The 15,715-nt window shown below is 50.1% G+C and overlaps 3 protein-coding genes and 1 pseudogene across 8 annotated transcripts; 3 read left to right on the top strand and 1 right to left on the bottom strand.

Annotated features, from left to right (window-relative positions):
• The first annotated feature begins 1,128 nt into the window (after positions 1-1,128).
• MANEAL (mannosidase endo-alpha like) lies at positions 1,129-8,279 on the top strand. 2 transcript variants are annotated; one of them, XM_039851004.1, is made up of 4 exons: positions 1,129-2,279; positions 3,542-3,651; positions 4,534-4,610; positions 5,952-8,279. In XM_039851004.1, the coding sequence occupies exons 1-4, from the start codon at positions 1,727-1,729 to the stop codon at positions 6,586-6,588; spliced, it is 1,377 nt and encodes a 458-aa protein (XP_039706938.1). In that variant the 5' UTR covers positions 1,129-1,726; the 3' UTR covers positions 6,589-8,279. The 2 variants fall into 2 exon arrangements, with proteins under 2 accessions (XP_039706938.1, XP_039706939.1); XM_039851005.1 differs by lacking the exon at positions 4,534-4,610 and having other exon boundaries at positions 2,142-2,279.
• YRDC (yrdC N6-threonylcarbamoyltransferase domain containing) lies at positions 2,963-12,080 on the bottom strand. Of its 3 annotated transcripts, XR_005650334.1 has the most exons (6): positions 11,657-12,080; positions 11,067-11,181; positions 10,823-10,942; positions 9,487-9,629; positions 6,190-6,320; positions 2,963-3,839 (listed from the first exon to the last, which is right to left on the bottom strand). XR_005650334.1 is itself a non-coding variant. In XM_039851006.1 (5 exons), the coding sequence occupies exons 1-5, from the start codon at positions 12,046-12,048 to the stop codon at positions 9,097-9,099; spliced, it is 843 nt and encodes a 280-aa protein (XP_039706940.1). In that variant the 5' UTR covers positions 12,049-12,080; the 3' UTR covers positions 8,265-9,096. The 3 variants fall into 3 exon arrangements, 2 of the variants coding, with proteins under 2 accessions (XP_039706940.1, XP_039706942.1); XM_039851006.1 differs by lacking the exons at positions 2,963-3,839; positions 6,190-6,320 and adding an exon at positions 8,265-9,169; XM_039851008.1 differs by lacking the exons at positions 2,963-3,839; positions 6,190-6,320; positions 9,487-9,629 and adding an exon at positions 8,265-9,169.
• LOC120593332 (uncharacterized) lies at positions 5,404-5,519 on the top strand (annotated as a pseudogene).
• CUNH1orf122 (chromosome unknown C1orf122 homolog) lies at positions 11,660-13,336 on the top strand. Of its 3 annotated transcripts, none has more exons than XM_039851010.1 (3): positions 11,660-12,174; positions 12,400-12,601; positions 12,862-13,336. In XM_039851010.1, exons 2-3 carry the CDS (start codon positions 12,554-12,556, stop codon positions 12,955-12,957), a joined length of 144 nt encoding a protein of 47 aa, XP_039706944.1. In that variant the 5' UTR covers positions 11,660-12,174; positions 12,400-12,553; the 3' UTR covers positions 12,958-13,336. The 3 variants fall into 3 exon arrangements, with proteins under 3 accessions (XP_039706944.1, XP_039706943.1, XP_039706945.1); XM_039851009.1 differs by having other exon boundaries at positions 11,660-12,308; XM_039851011.1 differs by having other exon boundaries at positions 11,962-12,097.
• Positions 13,337-15,715: the final 2,379 nt, after the last annotated feature.

Raw genomic sequence — 15,715 nt, 5'->3', positions numbered from 1 at the left:
CACCAGATTAGACGAATGAGATTCAAGGAGATGCTTGCTTAGGACTTTGGGGAAAGAGAACTCAATCTTACTGTTGCCTATTAGATGGGAAAAGGAAGCACTCAACCTCAAGTGCCCCACAGCAGTCGTTTTTGTGATGTGAGGGGAGCCAGCTTTAGTATAAAGTCAATGGTAGGGACAGCAGAGCAGTGAGATGGAAGCATCTGAAGTTCCTAATGATGCCGTTGAACCAGGGAATCTGCACACTCTGCGCTACCATTGGACAGACTGCATTATGAGATGATGCATTTCCACATTGTATAAGCCAGTTTGAATCAGGTGTCTGCTACTTGGAACTGAAAGCATCCTATTTAATTCACATTTATTACCATGAATTCTCTCAAACTCATTTCCTGGGCTCCACACCTACCCACATTCCCCAGCCTTGCTCCTCCTCTTCCTGGGTTGCCTACAATTCATTTACTTAAGAAATAAAAGTCAGGTGCCTACAATTATTCCAAGCTCTGTTTTAGATACTGCAGAGCAGCTGATGAAATAAAGTTGCGGCCATCATGGACCAGTGAAGGAGGCACACAATGAACAAAACTATTTTCTGAATGGATGAAATAATGAATAACGCAGAGTAGAAACCTGATCAATGGTGAGGAAAAAACTTATCATTGTCTATAGAGTATCACACCAGAGTCTGGTTCAACAAACAGCCCTGGGAACTGAGAGGTAGTCCCGCAGCTCTCCGAATCTAAAAGGGTAAATACGACCCTCTGGAGCTCAGCGTCCAGAAAGACCAGCAAACGTGCATTGAGTGCTAATTTTGTCAGGCCTTGTAAAAGGTGCTTTCTAGTCACCCTCTCATTTAGTCCTCACCGATTCTAGGAGGTTGTCCAAGGACAGACTGGACGGCTCAGGACGACAACATGCCTGAGACCAAGTAGTCTGGACAGTGACAAGAGCTCTGGCGAGCCAATCCTGACCCTTGGGTTTAGCCCGGGTCCATGTGACCTTGAGCAAGTCACGATCTCCCTTGTCCTTTGTCCTTCGGTGCTCTAGCCAGTGTGTGATGTCTAACTCCTGGGTTTTCCTGACGCCTCTTTCAGCAGGCTTCAGACTGCCTGGGGTGTGTGTGACGGGGTCTGAGGGTTGGGGGATCTGAGGGAAAGAAGGGAAGTCACTGATATCACTAGGGATTGAGGACTGGTGAAGTCAATAAAGAGCCATCAGTGGGGAAGGAGATCGCTGGAGAAAGGGACAACCATAGACACTCGTTTTCTCCCCCACACTGCCTTCTGCTCCCATCCCCTCCAGCGCCGCCGCCAGGATGGACCTTCTCTTGGCCTGCAGAAGGAGGGCATTCCTTTCACCCACCGGGCGCCTCCAACCCGCTGGCCCGCTGAAAGGCGACAAATCCTCCGCGGGCCACGCCTCTTGACTTAGGCCTCTGCTCCTTTGGCCCGAGAAAACTCGCAGTTTAGCCACTGCTTCGTCTCCTCCGCGTCCACTCCCCCTCGGCTCGCGACCATTTGGTCTGCGCCGCCTGCATTCTCTGTGTGCTGGGCCCGCCCGCACTGCGGGGGAGAGGCGGGGAGCCGCCCACGCCGCGCCCAGCGCTCGGCGTCGCCGTCTCCCTGGGACGCGCGCGGGCTACGCGGTGCGCGGGAGCCGGGCGGGCAACCATGGCGCCGCGCGCGGGGAGGTAGCCGGGCGGGACGCGAGGAGCGCTGGGGCCGCCATGGCCCGGCGGCGGCGCCGAGCTTGCATTGCGCTGTTCCTGGTGCTGCTCTTCGCTTTCGGTACCCTCATGGGCCTGCGCACGCTCAAGGCTCCCGACGGACTCCCGGTTCTGGGCCCAGGCCTGGAGCTAGCGCCCTTTGAGAGACGCCCAGAGGGGGCCCCCGCACTCCCCGCTCGCGCCCCGGCCGCCCCCGCCGCGCCGCCGCCGCCGCCGCCGCCTCCACCCCACACCGCGGGCCCAGGCAGCCCCCCAGGGCTAGTCCCCGCGGAGGCCGAGCCCGCTCCAGGGCAGAGTCTGCGTGTTTACTCAGACCTGCACGCCTTCTACTACTCATGGTACGGGAGCCCCCGGCGCGAGGGCCACTACATTCACTGGGACCACGTCATGGTGCCGCACTGGGACCCCAAGATCTCGGCCAGCTATCCCCGGGGCCGCCATAGTCCCCCCGACGACTTAGGCTCCAGCTTCTACCCGGAGCTGGGGCCCTACAGCTCCCGGGACCCTGACGTGCTGCGGGAGCACATGACCCAGCTCAAGGAAGCCGCCATCGGTAAGTTCCCCTCACCCCTAGGCGGCCCTGTCCCCCAGCCTCGCCCTTCTTCGTTCCCACACCCCAACTCCCGATGGTCCAGTCACCGGGCCTTTTTGGCCTCACTCACCCTGGCTTCTTACCCTTTCCCTTCTACTCTCAGTTCTGCGATCCTCACGAGGAACCGCTCCACTTTCTAGTATTTAGACTCACCCACCTGTCTTCTTCCGACTCCCCTGACCTTCCCCCCCCCCCAGGCCCCCCGCACCACCACAATTCCAGAGCCCCTTCATAGGGCGGAGCTGTTGGGCAGGCCAGTGGAAAGCGTCTGCGCCAGAGTTGTCCCAGGTAGGGACAGCGAGGAGAGGGAGGCAGAGTCTTCATGCCTATTGAGCTTCCAGGTTTGGGTAAATGCAGTCTGGGTATCCTGGCCCCGCAGGAGTCTGAGATTCAAAGGAGTAGCACCTAGGATGGTCTCTGCTTTCACAACGGGTCCAGAGTAAAGCAGCAGCTCTTCCTGCTTTTGCTGGCTGCAGGAAGGATAGTTTACCCATATTACATGATGGACCCTGCTCTGTTTGCAGGAGGGGGTCCAGGAGCTTTTCATCAAGTACTCTGCTTGAAAAGAGGTCCCTGGGAGCCTCTTTTGTAGGCAGCCTGGGGTAGAAGGCTCACTTGTTTCAGATTTTGTCACTGAATTCTGCTGGATTTTACAATACATTTCAATTTATCTGGAAACAATTGGTGAGGGAAAAAAATTGAATGCCAGAAATAATGGTTAGAGGTATTCACAGATAAATAACACAGAGTTTACCCCTCAGGATTTTAGTCTAGAGGGGCAGTCGAGACAAATGCTGTTTCCCATGGGAAGAATAAGATGATCTCTGTTTGGGGCTTTTCTCCCTGAGGGACCTCAGAGGTGCTTCTCTCCTCCAGAGATAGGACTATGGCTTCCGGATGAGTGGGTGTGGCATCGTCCACCAATTTCCCTTTGTTCTACTACTTGCTAATGTCAGCGAAAGCCCGGCTCCTACCAGGGTTTTTCTCAGGCTCTAAGGCTGGTGCGTTAAGGTTCCCCCAGCGGCTTGCTTCAGCACCGCGGGCATGGACAGCTCCAGGGCGCGAGGCTCTGGAATTTTATCTGCAGGAAGTGAACCTGGCTGGAGCCTCGCTCTAGGTTTCATTCAGAAACCATTTTGCAGTTGGAGATGGTTTGTGAGGAAACAAATCTCTGTTGTGGGAATATTATGTGCCTCTAAAGTAGCTTCTGTGTTGTGTCTCAGGTGTCCTGGTCCTGTCCTGGTATCCACCTGGCATGGCTGATGATAATGGGGAACCTTCAGATGACCTTGTGCCCGCCATTCTGGACACTGCCCATCAGTACAATATCCAGGTAAGTCCTCAAGAAGAGATCAAGTGCTCTCTGGCCCATTCTGGAGATTTCCCCTCTTCTGCCCACAGGGATAGTGCCTCTACTGAAGTTCTTGGCGCTAGCCCAGGTATGGCAAATACATAGCAAGTATGGTGTTGGGGGTGGAGTTCTAATAAAGAGTGCCTATGTCACTCTTATTTTCTTCAATTCTGAAAAAAAAAAGTTCAGAAAACTAAGTATAGGAGAAATGGGAGACTAAATATCACAATAATAGAAGTTAAGTTCAAGACCCTGACCCTGGATAGAGGGCAGCCAAGGGCCGAATGGGCCCACAAACAGCTTCAGCCTCAGCTCCCTACTGGGAGGCAATGCTGGGCCTCAAGGAGCAGAGCTCACACGTGTTTTGACAGGCAGGCTCACTTTCAAGAGGAATGATGCAGCTGGGCTAAGCATGTCCAGTTATTTCCCTCAAATGTAATCAAGTAAGTCATTCCCCTCTCCTGTGGCAAAGGAAGAAAAACAACAGAGTGGAGCCCCCACTCCTGTCCCTGAGCCCATCACCAATATGTTTAATAGATCGTAGCACATTTTCCTATTAATAAAGCTTCAGTATACTTCTTCCCATAGTTCAGGCAGCTAGTGCTGATCACTTGGAGCTGGCACATAAGTTGAAACCTATTAGCCATCAGATTGATTCTCAGATGCCTAGCTGTGGGAGGTGGGCAAACTTCTTGTCCCTCTTTTTTTGGCTCTGAGGGCAGTGGCTTTTATTTCTATTGTGCCCATCATTGCGAGACCCTCTCCTGAACTCAGCCTCTCTTCCTGGCCAAGGTTGGAGCACGAACCTTGTAGGTTGTGACCCCTGGACAGATATTCACCTGACCAGTATCTCGTTTGTGGCAGGTGGCCTTCCACATCCAACCCTACAAGGGCCGGGATGACGTCACTCTGCATGACAACATCAAGTACATCATTGACACGTAAGGCTGCTCTGGGGCCTGGATTTTGTTGGGGATCAAAATAGAAGTATGGATAGATGGCTTGGATGGGCAGGTCAAGAAGCACAAGGGCAGAATGCCTTGTCCCCAGCAGCTATTTTATAGGAACAGAGTACTGGGCTTGGAGTCAGCAACCTGGGTTTCATTGCTGGTTCTGCAGCCTCAATCTTTGAGTCTGATGAAAGTTACATGAGTTAACATATGTGAAAATGGCTTGTACAGTGCTTGCACGTATCATTCATTCAATCGAAAAATACTGACTGAGTGCCCTTAGGTGTCTAGGTACTCTCCTAAGCCCCAGTTGCACAGTAATGGGTAGGACTAGCTAAGTTTACATTATTGTATGTTGGAGGTGCAGCGGAGCAGACAGTAGTTACACGTGGAAAATCAAATAGTGATCCATACTATGAAAAAGTAATAATAAAGAATAAAGCATGGTATTGTGTTAGAGTGTGTCTAAAAAATACTTTAGAATGGGTGATCAAGTGAGCTCTCTGAGGAGATGACATGTGAGCAAACACCTAACTGAGGAGTTGGCTCTGCAAAGCTCTGGGGCAGGCAGAAAATTCCAGGCAAAGGGTTGTCAGATCCAAAGGCCATAAGATGGGACAAGCTTGACAGCAGAATAGCAAGGCCACTATAGCTGGAGTATAGAGAAAGATAGGGTAACAGCAAGAGTGGAGGTGAGGATATGGTTCCATTGTATAACGGTTAGCACGTCTGCTTTGTATGCAGAAGGTCCTGGGTTCGCGCCTCAGTGGAGCCACGGTCCATTGTCTACGGCCATGCCACCCTGAACAAGCCCGATGTCTGATCTCAGAAGCTAAGCAGGGTTGGGCCTGGTTAGCACTTGGATGGGAGACCACCTAGGAAGACCAGGTGCTATAGGCATAAATAATAATAATAAGTAATTAAAAAAAAAAAAAGAATGGAGGTGAGCAGGCCCTGAGCAAGGTGAGGCCTTGCAGGTCTTGGCAAGGAGCAATCAGTTCTGATTTACACTTTAAAAAGAGAATGGATTATAGGGAGGTAGAAGTGGGAACCTGGAAATGTTACATGGCTGTTACTGCAGTCCAGATGAAAAAGATAGGAGTGGCTAAACCTATGGCAGAGATTTGAATAAAGGAATGACAAAGCTGGGGAGAGGAGGGAAGGAACTAGGTTCTTGCTTAGAGGCATGATGAGTCCAACTGTGCAGACTGGCTGAATCTAAAATTGTGCTCTGGCATCAGGGAAGTTCTCATCCATGGCTGGTCCTACAGCTGTGCTGGCTTCTCCCAGCCTAGGCTGCCAACTCAGGGTCTCCTTTTTCCTGTTCCTCAGGTATGGCTCCCATGGTGCATTTTACCGCTATAAGAACAGCATGGGTAAGAGCCTCCCACTCTTTTATATCTATGACTCATACTTGACACCACCTGAGGCCTGGGCCCACCTCTTGACACCAAATGGGCCCCATTCAATCCGCAACACACCCTATGATGGGGTCTTCATAGCATTGCTGGTGGAGGAGGGCCACACCCACGACATCCTGACTGCTGGATTTGATGGCATGTATACCTACTTTGCCTCCAATGGTTTCTCCTTCGGCTCCTCCCATCAGAACTGGAAAGCTGTGAAGAACTTTTGCGATGCCAATAACCTCATGTTCATTCCCAGTGTGGGGCCTGGCTACATTGACACCAGCATCCGGCCCTGGAACAACCACAATACACGGAACAGGGTCAATGGCAAGTACTATGAGACAGCCCTGCAGGCAGCCCTGACAGTGAGGCCTGAGATCGTCTCCATCACCTCTTTCAATGAGTGGCATGAAGGTACCCAGATTGAGAAGGCGATTCCCAAGAAGACACCAACTCGTCTATATTTGGACTACCTGCCTCATCAGCCCAGCCTGTACCTGGAGCTGACTCGCCGCTGGGCAGAGCACTTCATCAAAGAGAAGGAGCAGTGGCTGATGTGAGGGGCCTGCAAACAGGGGCATGGTGCTGATGTCCCAGCCTCACTGGCAGATGTCACCATGTGGGGCTCAGCTGAGGTTGTAGGCACTCGCTCATCTTCAAGTCAGCAGCTGGGTGCTTCTGGGTGGGCCATCAAGCCTGGGTCCATGTTCCTCAGGCAAGTGGTGCTCGGGTGTTCTGCAGTGACAGGAAACTAGGCAGTGTTCCAGAGAGGGAACCATAGAGGCTGGCAGGTGACTGGAATTAGCCTGGGGCAGCTCTACATCCTGTCAGAACACCTTAAAATAATCCCTTTTAGCTCTGAACTCAGCAGGTTGGTGTGGTGTAGTGGAGCTGACAAGTCACTGCTCTTAGAAAGGTGTCAGGGTTCTGGGCTAGCATGCACCCTGCTCCCTTCTGCCAGCCTGCGTCATCTCTTCAGGCCTCCTTTCTACATTGTCTCGGAGTTCTCCAAGTTAGGAAACCATATTTGAGACTTTCTAAAAGGGAAATTCTATAGTTAAGCCCTTCCCAATAGATTCCTAACCCAATTTTCAGGAAATAATCCTGAGCATTCACATAGTCATTCAACACAGACTAACAGAGCACCTTACTATGTGCGGGGTGCTGGCTGCAAATGACCAGGAATGGTTCCTGTCTTCCTGGTGCTTACAGGACCCAGCTTCCCTTATTTGATGTGGCCTTGTAGCTAGTGCTGAAGCATAGCTATAGGTTTTTCCTTCATTCAATTTTACCCAGTGCTGGGAGTTCAGTTCTGTTTCCTTTAAGAAAATACCTCTGTGCTCCAGAGCCTGTTTTCCCAGATGAACATTTAGCTCCAGGGAGAGGATTAGGACACCCCCCTCCCTTTAGCTGCCTAAACTGAATGAGGCCCATTCACAAGGGCCATTTTCAGTGCTACTGTGATTTGTATTAATTAAATGACATGGTATTCTCAAGTAAGCGTTCCTTTGCTCTTCAATACTTCACAAATTCTGACCCCTCAGATCCTGACAAATTGACGTTTGGTTTAGCTAATGTTAGCACAGTAAAGAGTTGAGTTTGCTTAAGAAATTAGTAGTTTAAACAGGACTTCTAGAGGGAATATTTAACAAACCACTGCTTCTTTATAAATAAACTAACATGCTAATTGCAGAGACCCTCAAATCAGGCCCTGGAATATCTTCTTGGCAAGATTCTTAGGATCTACTTGAAAATATGTGTTGGAAACCACTGTACTAAGTAGTTTATGGGCTCAAGACTGAATCCCAATTCTGGGAACTGGTGTGCAAGGGTGGAGGGAAGATAGTGGGCCCTACTGGGCACCAAAGGACTCCCACCTGCAGTTAGGTAACTGATACTAAACCCCACTGATGGATGGGGTAGGCCTGGTCACTTTACTTATGACTTAGCTGGGGAAAACAAGGCAGGCATGACAGGTGAAAAGGGCCAGATAGTGACTTGTAGTAATTTACAGAAGGGAGTAACACTGAGGCCCCATTTCACATATACACAATCTGAAAAATACTACAAGTATGGCAATGCCCTAGGCAACAGGGGCAGCAATTCTCACATGTTGCTGATCGCAATGCAACCTGATTCAGTTCTTGTTAAGGCTAATCTGTATCAAGAGCCATAAAAATGTTCATATACTTTGACCTAGTAATCCTACTCTAAGGAAATAATTCAAAGAAAAATAAACCATTTACAAACATGTTTAATAGCAGCATTATTCTCCAAAGAAAAACAAAATTCAAATGTCCAACGATAATTATGTTTAACCTTGGTACATATATGAATACAGGTAAAGGCTGCTGAGTAGATACTGGATTTAAATAAAGGTGTTATAGGTATAAATAATTATACTTTATTTTATGAATAAGAAAAGTCACAGTTGAAAGAGATAGTAGAGATTTTCTAATATTCTTTAATTTGGACCTCACCTTGACAACTGAGCTGACTTCCTACCATTACACCAAAACAATGACTCTCTACCAGCCAATTACAGCATGCCACACCAGCAGCCTCTGCTTCAGAGGAAATAGTGTTTGGTCTGTGGCTCTACAATCTTTACCCTAACCTGGTTCAGAAACTCACGACTTTGGACACTTGAGACTTTTAAACAGCATCAGCTGGTGCTCTGGCTCATTTGGACATTAAATGGCACTACCTACCAGAGAGGAGGCTCTCACTAGATTCCAAATCTGTTATTTAAATTGTATTTCAACAATCAAAAAGAAACTCAATAGAATAACAGCATCCTAGGAATGTTTTTAAAGTCTCTATTCAGCTTTTAGCTGATATGTGAAATTACAGGTAATAACTATAACTGCCCCCCCAGGGGTGTGTAGCAGGGGACTAAACCAGCAGCTCCTGGGGCCTGGTTTACACTGTTTAGACATACTGCCTTAAAGGGTCAGACTAGTGACACTGCAGCCCCAATGGCCTCTGCAAATGAGGCCCTGCCAGCCGCCAGTGGACAGACACATAGTGTCTAGCACCAGTCCCTGGGCCCTCCCTCCTCCTGAGTTTCATAAGCAGGATCCATGTGAGGGGAGCAGCCCGTACTTCTGTTGGAGGACAGCCGTAGTACTTTCCAGGGCACTGAGGAGGAAATGGAGGACAGTTAAGAGTTTGACTTTTCAAAGCCCTGAGCCCACCAGAGTACGGTGAACAGGGACCTCTAAACTCTCTGCTCTTACTATGCTCTGTTCATTAAACCCTTGATGAATCCTTTTGAATCCTAAGAACAGCAAACTTAGTTTAAGAGCAAACTCTAATCCCACTCTATCCATTACTTCTTCAAAGCTGTTCACCCCCATGAGGGCAAGAGAATGTGACCACCTTTATTTTGTCAAGGCCTTTTCTGCATCTCCCACCGCCCTCAAATTCTATCCCTATGCCACAGGAAAGAGACTCACCAGCCTGGACGAATGATGCCAAACTTTCCAGGCACAGACAAGTCAACTACAGTTGAGCCTAGGCGACACTCAGGGCTCTGGCCATCCCCAATTGGTCCCCCATCAATGACCAAGGACAACTGAGGCCAGAGGTCCTGGAACTCCTAAGAAGAGGAAGAGGAAGAACATGGACACTACTCCTTGCATCTGCAATGATGTCATACTGCAGACAGGGTTCATAAGTAAAACAAAGGCTGCACAATTTGAAAACAGTAGGCATCTTCCTCTAAGCAGGGGAAGGAATCTCATCTAGTTAAGGCCAGCTGTGCTAAGGACACTGCATTAGCATCTAGGATACTACATCCAAATCTCTCTGTGACCACATTCAAATTACTTATCTAGAACTGCGGACTGGACCAGGTGGTCTCTAAGCTCTGTTACTCTGATCTTAGATCTCAGTGGAACTCTGGACCAGGGTAGGGAGAGAAAAACAGGGTGGACTCTGCAAGTGCGTGCCACCAACACTCCCTGGGCTACGGGAAGAGTATTCCCTTCTGAGCTAGAGCATCATCCATTCCCTTCACCCCTTATGAAGACACCACAGTGGCAGTTAGGCCTGGGGAATGGGGGATTATGAATACCAGTTACTGTGTTGGATAGGTCAACTGCTTGCTGAAAAGGTAAAAATTACCCTTCTCACCAATCCTTCCCCAGTGCCTCGAGTATGGCCACCAGGACCAAGTAAAAGTCTGAGAATAAAAAGGGATGCTGAACGCTCCCTTTCCAAGGCTTCTGAACTCACTCATTAGGTCTGGGCATGGAAAACCCCATCACTTTACTATGTTCTACATTTAAATTCAGTAAGAAGAAAACGGTGTGATAAGTTAAATTTCTTGGTGTCCTCATTTGTTCTAAGTTATGCAACTAAAACAGAATTAGGATGATCCTTTCTTTGACCTGGCTTATGGCAGAGGTAAGAGAAGAGGGTCAAGTCCCTGGGACAAGTGATTTAACTTTTCAGAGCCTTAACTTTCTTTACAGCACTGCTGTAAAGACTTATCACCTAACTGTATTTTCTAACCACTACTACCCTCACAAAAGAGAAAAATGATTATACTTATCATAATGTTTATTACTAAAAAGATAGGAAAAAGAGCCAATTCTCTCCCTCCCCTCTCTAACTCTGAATAAAACCTTTCCAAAATTTAACTTAGATTCCCCTGCCAACTGGCAGATTTCCCACAATTGGACTCTCCTGCCAGGCAATTCCAATGAACCACCAACACTGTGGTTCAGAGAAAACTGTGTTTGGCCTGGTGATGTTTGCCGGGCTGGGAAGAACGACTGGGTAACTCACCTCAACATTCAGAGAACTGGCATGGGAGCTGAGGTTGGCGCTGGTGAGAGCAAGTGGTCCCCCAAACATCTGGGCCAAGTCCTGCATGAAGGCATGGTCAGGAATGCGGATGCCTACAAGCTATGAGGCAAAGGGAAAAGAGGACCATCAGAAATGTTGGAAGGGGTGAGGAACGGGTCTTGCCTGGATCTTGGTAAAAGCCAGATGACAGGAGTCTGAGGACACAAGAGAAAATCTGACTCACAGGAGTTAAGGGATTCAGGTCCTTATTGAGTTCCTCTGAGCGTTCCATCACCAAGGTCACTGGTCCTGGTAATAGGTCTTTCAGGAGCCCCTCAGGTAGTCTCACATGGCAGTACCTGGGGAAACAAAGGGGCCGCAAATCCATCCAATGAAGGGCCACCGCTGGTCCTAGTCCAGACTCCAGGCAGATCTAGGAAAGGGGGCCCTAAGAACCACATGCCTCTGGTCTCCGAGGCTACAAGAACAGCTATCAAGCACCGCTATCACACTCCGTGTTTTATTTTCTCCGAAGCATTCTCTACTAATTAAGTACCGTATTTTTTCCCTTTTTAAAATTTTAAACCGTGGGAGTTCCCCCATTATCACAAAAGCGCCAGAAGAATAGGGACCCTGCTTCGTTCATCGCTGCGCCCGAGCATCTACTTCAGGGCCTAGCAAACAGTAAGTGCTCGATACACATTTCCAGTTCCGGATTCCTGGGTGAGCTTGGACAAGCCCCTCCCGCTCCCTGCGCCTCAGTCTCCCAAGCCTGTCACCGGAAGCCCCACCCGCGGTGCCGCCCCCAGCGGGGCCGGGTCGGGGCGGCTTTACCTGTAGACGTCGGCCACGCGGCCCAGGCACACGGCCAGCGGCTTGGCTTCGCTGCGGCCCTTGAGGCGGTACACAGCGCCCAGTGCCGCCGAGCAGTTCGCCGAGCAGGCCAGGCCGTACAGCGTATCGGTGGGGACGGCCACCACGGCGCCGGCGCGCAGCTCGGCCACGGCCGCCCGCAGCGCCTCGGTCCAACCGACGCGCTCCGGGCTTGCGGCCCGCACGGACCCCCTCCCTGGGAGCCGCAATAGACGGGCCCCCGGCGCCGCCGGAGTGGGGCTCGGAGGACGCAGGAGGCGGCCGCTCCGGGTGGAGCCTGCCGGCCCCTCGCTCAATCCCAAGCTGGCAGCCACCGCGGCCCTCAACCCCGTGCAGGGACGCGCCGGTGACATCCGCCCTGGCCCGCTTCCGGGAGGAAGTGACGCGCCCAGCCAGCTTCCGGTCCGGGAGGCTCGGCCCCACCTCCGCGCCGGGCAACTTAAAGGGACCGCAACCCCCAGGAGGATTGAAGGAGACCGGTGGGGACGGGGCGGGGCGCAGCTTCACCGAGTCTTAGAGCGGCGCTGGGGAGGGGGGGCGGCCGAAAGGGAGGCAGTGGTCGGGCCGCGTAGGCGGAGATGGAATGGGGCCCAGGCTCAGACTGGTCACGGGGGTGAGAGGGGGCCCATCGGGGCGGGGGGAATGGGTTCGGACCCCGCGCCGCGCCGGCCCTGATCGTCTGTCTCTTGCTCTCTTCCGGGCAGGGAGGCTGCCGGCGTGGACCGTGGGAAGGCGGGGCTGGGGCTCGGCGGGAGGCCACCCCCGCAGCCGCCCCGGGATGAGCGCGCCCAGCAGCTGCTGGACGCGGTGGAGCAGCGGCAGCGGCAGCTCCTGGACACCATCGCTGCCTGCGAGGAGATGTTGCGACAGCTGGGCCGCCGGCGCCCGGAGCCGGCTGGTGGCGGGGTCAGTGCCCACCCCGAGCTGGGCCTGGGAGGTGGGGATTGCCCACTGGCTAGATTTGCTAAATCCTAGCTTCCCCTAGAAGGTGAAAGTGTCCCCACTTCTTTACCGCCCACCTCCCCTCCCCCGCCCTTTCATTTGGGCTTGAGGCTCTGAAAAAAGTTAAGTGCTTTCCAAATGCCAAGGATATGGTCATATCCTTGCGGGGCCTAATCCAAGGCCTTTCCTCCCAGCCTCACTTCTTTCCTTTCTGTTCCAACCAGAACGTCTCAGCCAAACCCGGAGCGCCCCCGCAGCCAGCTGTCTCCGCCAGAGGTGGCTTTCCAAAGGATGCTGGCGATGGAGCTGCGGAGCCCTGACCATCCCCAAGGCGGTCGCCGAGCTCTCTCTCCCCCCCGGGCTGGTGGCTGGACTCTGAACAACTCCCTTCAGTAAAGGGGCCAGTCTTCACTGGCAGCGGCCGGAACTTGGCTCTCAGCCTGGGGTGGCAGCTCTGCTAGCAGCTGGGTTCACTCCCACTTCATCCTGGCTGAAGGCAGGGCTGAGTTTTGAAATGTAGCCAAGGAATACCCAGTCTGATTATCCGGATTTGGGCAGACCAGCAGTGCTTGCCAGAGTGGTCTGGCCTGGTATGGGGGATCCAGGTGGTGTTACATGTCCATTTCATGCTTTGGGGGCTCCTAGTCCCACAAAACACTTTTTGCAGAGCCTTGATTAAAAGGAAACCTGCAGACTCTCCTGGTGAGCGACCTTTCCTTTCTGTCCCTTCTCTTAAGACTGATGGCTAGGGAGGGGGAAAGTGGTTGAAAGTTGTCAACAATGAGCAGGGTTGGGAAGAAATGCCACAGATACTACCAGATTTAAATAAGCATTTAATTAGGATTTCATTAGTATTTAATATTGCTTTTTCAATTCCAAAAAGTTAAATTTTCACTTCTTAGCAGATATTTTAAAGTACAACATTAAGTTTATACAAAATGAGCAATTAAGCAAACACCATTATTTCACATTCTTCAAAAATACAAATTCATATTTACTCTTTTTTGGGTTTGGAGGTTTCTTCCTTTGGAAGTACTGAACCTGTAACGTTTTCATATCGCTCAGTGGAAGTCCATTGTTCCCATGTTTCACACTTAAATGAATTTAATAGGCTTTTACATAATCCAAATAAAATGATTTGGGATTTAAAGAACGGTCACCAAGACCTCCGGCCAATGATTAGTGTATGTCAAAAAAGAAGGCTCTCGTGGGTCTTGCCGTTCCTGGCCAGAAGATCTGAGCCAGAGATTCGGCAAACACCTGTTTCCAGCTACCTTCCCAAAACAGAGACTAAGAGTTCAAAGGAAAAGGAAACCGCCATCTTGAACTCTGACCCTCACCCTGACATTCTCCAAAAAACTAAAAAGGATGTAGACTGTTGAGTCAAACAGCGCCCTAGGGAAGACCTGAGGACACAGGGGAGACAGGCAAGAGAGGCCTCTGACTTGGCACCACTAGAGGATAACAAGGATATTGCAAAAAACACCCCTGGGTTTTGGTGAAAAAAGGTTTTATGAAAAATTTTCCCATAAGAAAAAGTAGAAACTGCATTGAGCTGAGAAAGTGACACTACATTATCACCCAATTTTTGGCCCAGCAGGCACACCACCAAAAGGGCGGTGTGTGGTTTTAAACTGTGCATCCAGTAAAAAAGCTTGTACTATGTATACATTGACATAAAGATCCAGTTTAATTTGCATTTTTCAGTGCAGACTGAGAAGCCCTCTCCTGAACAGGAGTAACAGTGGGAAATGCCCAAACAGTGATCATTAGCTTCCCCAAAGGGCATGAGAAGAATCACAGAACCCTTTCTCATCCAAAAATATCTAAGAGGAAACAGGCTAAACATTACCAACCAGAAATATGCATAATTCAGTTTTGCTGCCTCCCCCCACCCCATTATTAAGGAATGGACAATTCTATGTCACAGCAGAACCATTTGCATATTGAATTTATGGAAATCTTTCTGCTTTGGCTGAAGTATATTTTAAAACTTTTTTTTGTATAGCAGCCTGAGAATGAAGATAAAATGGGGTGGAAGGGGGAATGAGGGGGGAGTGAGGGAAAAGGAAAAAGCTGATAAAGCAGACTATTAACATCTTTGTTTATACTGGATTTAATGAAGGCCGGAGGCCTTTTTGCTTAAAGAGCCAACGGGGCACTATGGGAGCAGTATGGAAATGGCTCATTTTGCCCTGCCTCCCATATCTCCCCAAACATATTTCTGATTGGTGGTGTCGGAAAATTGTAAACTCTAGCAATACCGTTGCAGTTCCACAAATCAATGGTTTCAGTGACTCAGTGTTTAAGATTAAGGACAATGGACATGATTACAAATATAAAAGTCTAGAAGGTGCCAGGTTTCTACCTAGGAACAACCTGTTCCTTCCTTTCAGGCATCAGTTTGTAATGGTGAAGGAGGGAAAGATGGCAAGGGTGCAAGAAGTGATGAAAAGGGCCTCAACAGTCAGCAGAAAACAGGACCCGCAGCAGTTCTTCAGAGAGCCTGAGGGGGCACCCTTGGGCACACAGGGAAGGCTTGCATAGATTGAGCAGTTGCTGAGAATGCATAATAGTGTTTCCCTATAGACAGCCTCCTGGTACAGGGCTGATGGAGCAGAAAAACACGGCCAGGCCAGGGCCACATGGGACAACGACCGTCAAGCTACACATATTGCACCAAGGTAAGTGCTTTTCTTTTCACACCTCAATTTAACTTTTTATTCTGAGCAAAAAATAAAACTTTGTGGAAAGTATATATACGTGTGTCTGTGTGTGTGTCCACACACAGACACATATATACACACACATACACACACACAAAAGAAATTGCAGCAATTGGGTTAAAGATAAAATAACCTAAAGTGCTTTTTTATTATTTCTTTAATATACCAATATGAGGTTCTGCAAACTCGTCCCTCTGGACACATTCAGCATTATACAAAGTCTCTCAGGAAAATCCACCCACCCTCCATTATTCCCATCAATCCACTGCCTTGACCCTGAAGGTAACACTCTCCAGTCGACTGACTCTCCCAGAGGTGGTAAAGAGAAGTCCCTTGCTTCTACCCAGGTCTT

This window comes from Pteropus medius, unplaced genomic scaffold (genome assembly GCF_902729225.1).
Source record: "Pteropus medius unplaced genomic scaffold, Ma_sr-lr_union100, whole genome shotgun sequence".
Taxonomy (NCBI): domain Eukaryota; kingdom Metazoa; phylum Chordata; class Mammalia; order Chiroptera; family Pteropodidae; genus Pteropus; species Pteropus medius.
This window is presented reverse-complemented; position numbering and strand designations above follow the sequence as displayed.